This window comes from Clupea harengus, chromosome 7 (assembly GCF_900700415.2).
Source record: "Clupea harengus chromosome 7, Ch_v2.0.2, whole genome shotgun sequence".
Classification (NCBI taxonomy): domain Eukaryota; kingdom Metazoa; phylum Chordata; class Actinopteri; order Clupeiformes; family Clupeidae; genus Clupea; species Clupea harengus.
Genome location: NC_045158.1, coordinates 29,106,685 through 29,109,563, shown reverse-complemented (window position 1 = coordinate 29,109,563; position 2,879 = coordinate 29,106,685). Strand labels below are relative to the sequence as shown.

The 2,879-nt window shown below is 47.1% G+C and overlaps 1 protein-coding gene across 1 annotated transcript in view; it reads left to right on the top strand.

The window, feature by feature from the left end:
* The window catches only part of loxhd1b (lipoxygenase homology PLAT domains 1b), a 48,413-nt gene extending 46,743 nt beyond the window's left edge, over positions 1–1,670 (top strand). The window contains exons 40-41 of the mRNA XM_031569911.2: positions 103–258; positions 770–1,670. Coding sequence (XP_031425771.2) covers positions 103–258; positions 770–1,250 — 637 coding nt within the window. The 3' untranslated portion in view covers positions 1,251–1,670. The remainder of the gene's footprint in view (positions 1–102; positions 259–769) is intronic.
* The last annotated feature ends 1,209 nt before the right edge of the window (positions 1,671–2,879 follow it).

Genomic DNA, 2,879 nt, shown 5'->3' with positions numbered 1-2,879 from the left:
ATGTAAATGTAATGTAATGTAATGGTGGTTTTGATCTACAGGTACTGAGGTATAGCCAGAAGATCCTTGTCTAACTCCTTCTCTCTTTCTCTCTCTCCACAGAGGTGCCACAGATACATTTGAGTTCTCTTCCAAAAACGTCGGTGAAATCGTGGGCATTTGCCTCGGCCACATCACCAAAGACGGCAAGAAGCTGAAATCAGAGTCTTTCTGGCATGTTCTGGAGGTGGTGGTCACCGAGAAAGAGCTCGGGAATAAGTAAGTCATTCAGAATCAGAATCAGAATAGTATTTATTGCCAAGTAGGTTTACACCTACCTGGAATTTGTTCTGATGTATAGGTGCATACAGTAAACATAAAAACATACAAACACAGTAAGTACTACACATAACATAAAACATAAAAACACAGTAAGTACTACACAAACACAATAGGTACTACAATACAAAAAGCAGGGGAGGAGTGCAAAAGTGGATGTGCAATGTGCAGTGTGCAATGTAGTGTGTGTTAACATAACACAGGCTTGAGGTGTGGGGGCGGGATGAGAGTCCACGTCAGGTGGCCTTCTAGGCCTTCATGAGAATGCACTCAGAAAAGTCTATGTAGATGTTAATGGCCAATCAGTGGGGGTGAGTGGGTGGGGGAGTCACCTGAGAAATGATACTATTATCTGATATTGTTAACCCTGTTTATGTCCAATGGAGGCTAATGTATAACATTGATTATGTGCAGTAAGACTATGTTTCACACTAATATGTTCCCGACACAGGTTCACATTTCACTGTGATGCACAGATCCCCCTCTCTGCCAAAAGGGACGACTTCATGACCTTTGAACTCACCAAGGCTGTGGAGAGCTTTGCCAGTAAGGTGCGCAGCCTGGTACCAGTGAAGTATGAGATCATCATCATCACAGGTGACATAAAGGGCGGGGGCACCGATGCCAACGTCTTCATCACCATCTTCGGCGTCAACGGAGACTCAGGGAAACGCGCCGTGAAGCAGAAGTTCCGGAACCTTTTCGAGCGAGGCCACACCGACCGCTTCATGATGGAGATGCTGGACCTGGGGGAGCTCCTGAGGGTGCGGGTCGAACACGACAACACCGGGCCCAAACCAGGCTGGTACTTGGAGTGTGTGGAGATCACAAACACGGCCAACTGGGTGACCACCATTTTCATGTGTGGGAAGTGGCTGGACATCACTAAAGCGGACGGGCAGATCCAGAGAGTGATGTATCCCAGGTGCTGAGACCGAACACTGACCGAGGCTTGGGGTTTCATCTTGGACCGAAAAAAATATTTCATTTGATGGTTAAAATGATCAAATATTTGTACATTTTTATTTCAAACGTAAGGCTTTTTTTTTTATTATTACAACAAACATCTGAACCTTTTTTTTTTAAACTGGGTTGATGAACTTTGAAATCATACCATCTCTCACCGTTGCCTTAGGCAGCCAGTCCAGGGAACACCCGCACCAGTGCACCAGAATGCCATTTCACTGAGATGTGTTTGGAACGGTCAAAACTACAGTGCCCATAATGCCATTTTTCAATATAGACTTGAGCACTACTGCAGGTACTTCAGTGTTTTATAAAGGCATCGTGTTAAATGGACCTCTGTGATACGAGGCGTTGTGTAATTCATTTCTTTTGAATTCTATGATGACAATGACAGCATTCCTTTATACCAATTAGCTACAAATTAGCTGGTTAGAAACACAGATGTGTTGTTTACACATGCAAACAACAAAGAGCTGTGTGTGTGTGTCTTCTAGGCTGCAGCATGTTACTAGAAGCTCAAAGAGCTGTGTGTGTGTGTCTTCTAGGCTGCAGCATGGTACTAGAAGCTCAAAGAGCTGTGTGTGTGTGTCTTCTAGGCTGCAGCATGGTACTAGAAGCTCAAAGAGCTGTGTGTGTGTGTCTCCTAGGCTGCAGCATGGTTCTAGAAGAGAGCTGTGTGTGTGTGTCCTAGACTGCAGCATGGTACGAGAAGAGCTCAAAGAGCTGTGTGTGTGTGTCCTAGACTGCAGCATGGTACGAGACGAGAGCTGTGTGTGTGTCTCGTAGACTGCAGCATGGTACCAGAAGAGAGCTGTGTGTGTGTCTGTCTTCTATGCTGTGTGTGTCTCCTAGACTTCAGCATGGTACCAGAGGAGAGCTGTGTGTGTGTGTGTCTCCTAGACTTCAGCATGGTACCAGAGGAGAGCTGTGTGTGTGTGTCTCCTAGACTTCAGCATGGTTCTAGAAGAGAGTTCAAAGAGCTGTGTGTGTATCTCCTAGACTGCAGCATGGTACGAGAGGAGAGCTGTGTGTGTGTCTCCCAGACTACAGCATGGTACTAGAAGAGAGCTGTGTGTGTGTGTGTGTCTCCCAGACTGCAGCATGGTACCAGAGGAGAGCTGTGTGTGTGTGTGTCTCCCAGACTACAGCATGGTACCAGAGGAGAGCTGTGTGTGTGTGTGTCTCCCAGACTGCAGCATGGTACGAGAGGAGAGCTGTGTGTGTGTGTCTCCTAGACTTCAGCAGGGTTCTAGAAGAGAGCTCAAAGAGCTGTGTGTGTGTCTGTCTTCTACGCTGTGTGTGTCTCCCAGACTACAGCATGGTACGAGAGGAGCTGTGTGTGTGTCTTCTAGACTGCAGCATGGTACTAGAAGAGAGCTGTGTGTGTGTGTGTGTCTCCCAGACTGCAGCATGGTACGAGAGGAGAGCTGTGTGTGTGTGTGTGTCTCCCAGACTGCAGCATGGTACGAGAGGAGAGCTGTGTGTGTGTGTGTCTTCTAGACTGAAGCATGGTACGAGAGGAGCGCTGTGTGTGTGTGTGTCTTCTAGACTGCAGCATGGTACGAGAGGAGAGCTGTGTGTGTGTGTGTGTGTGT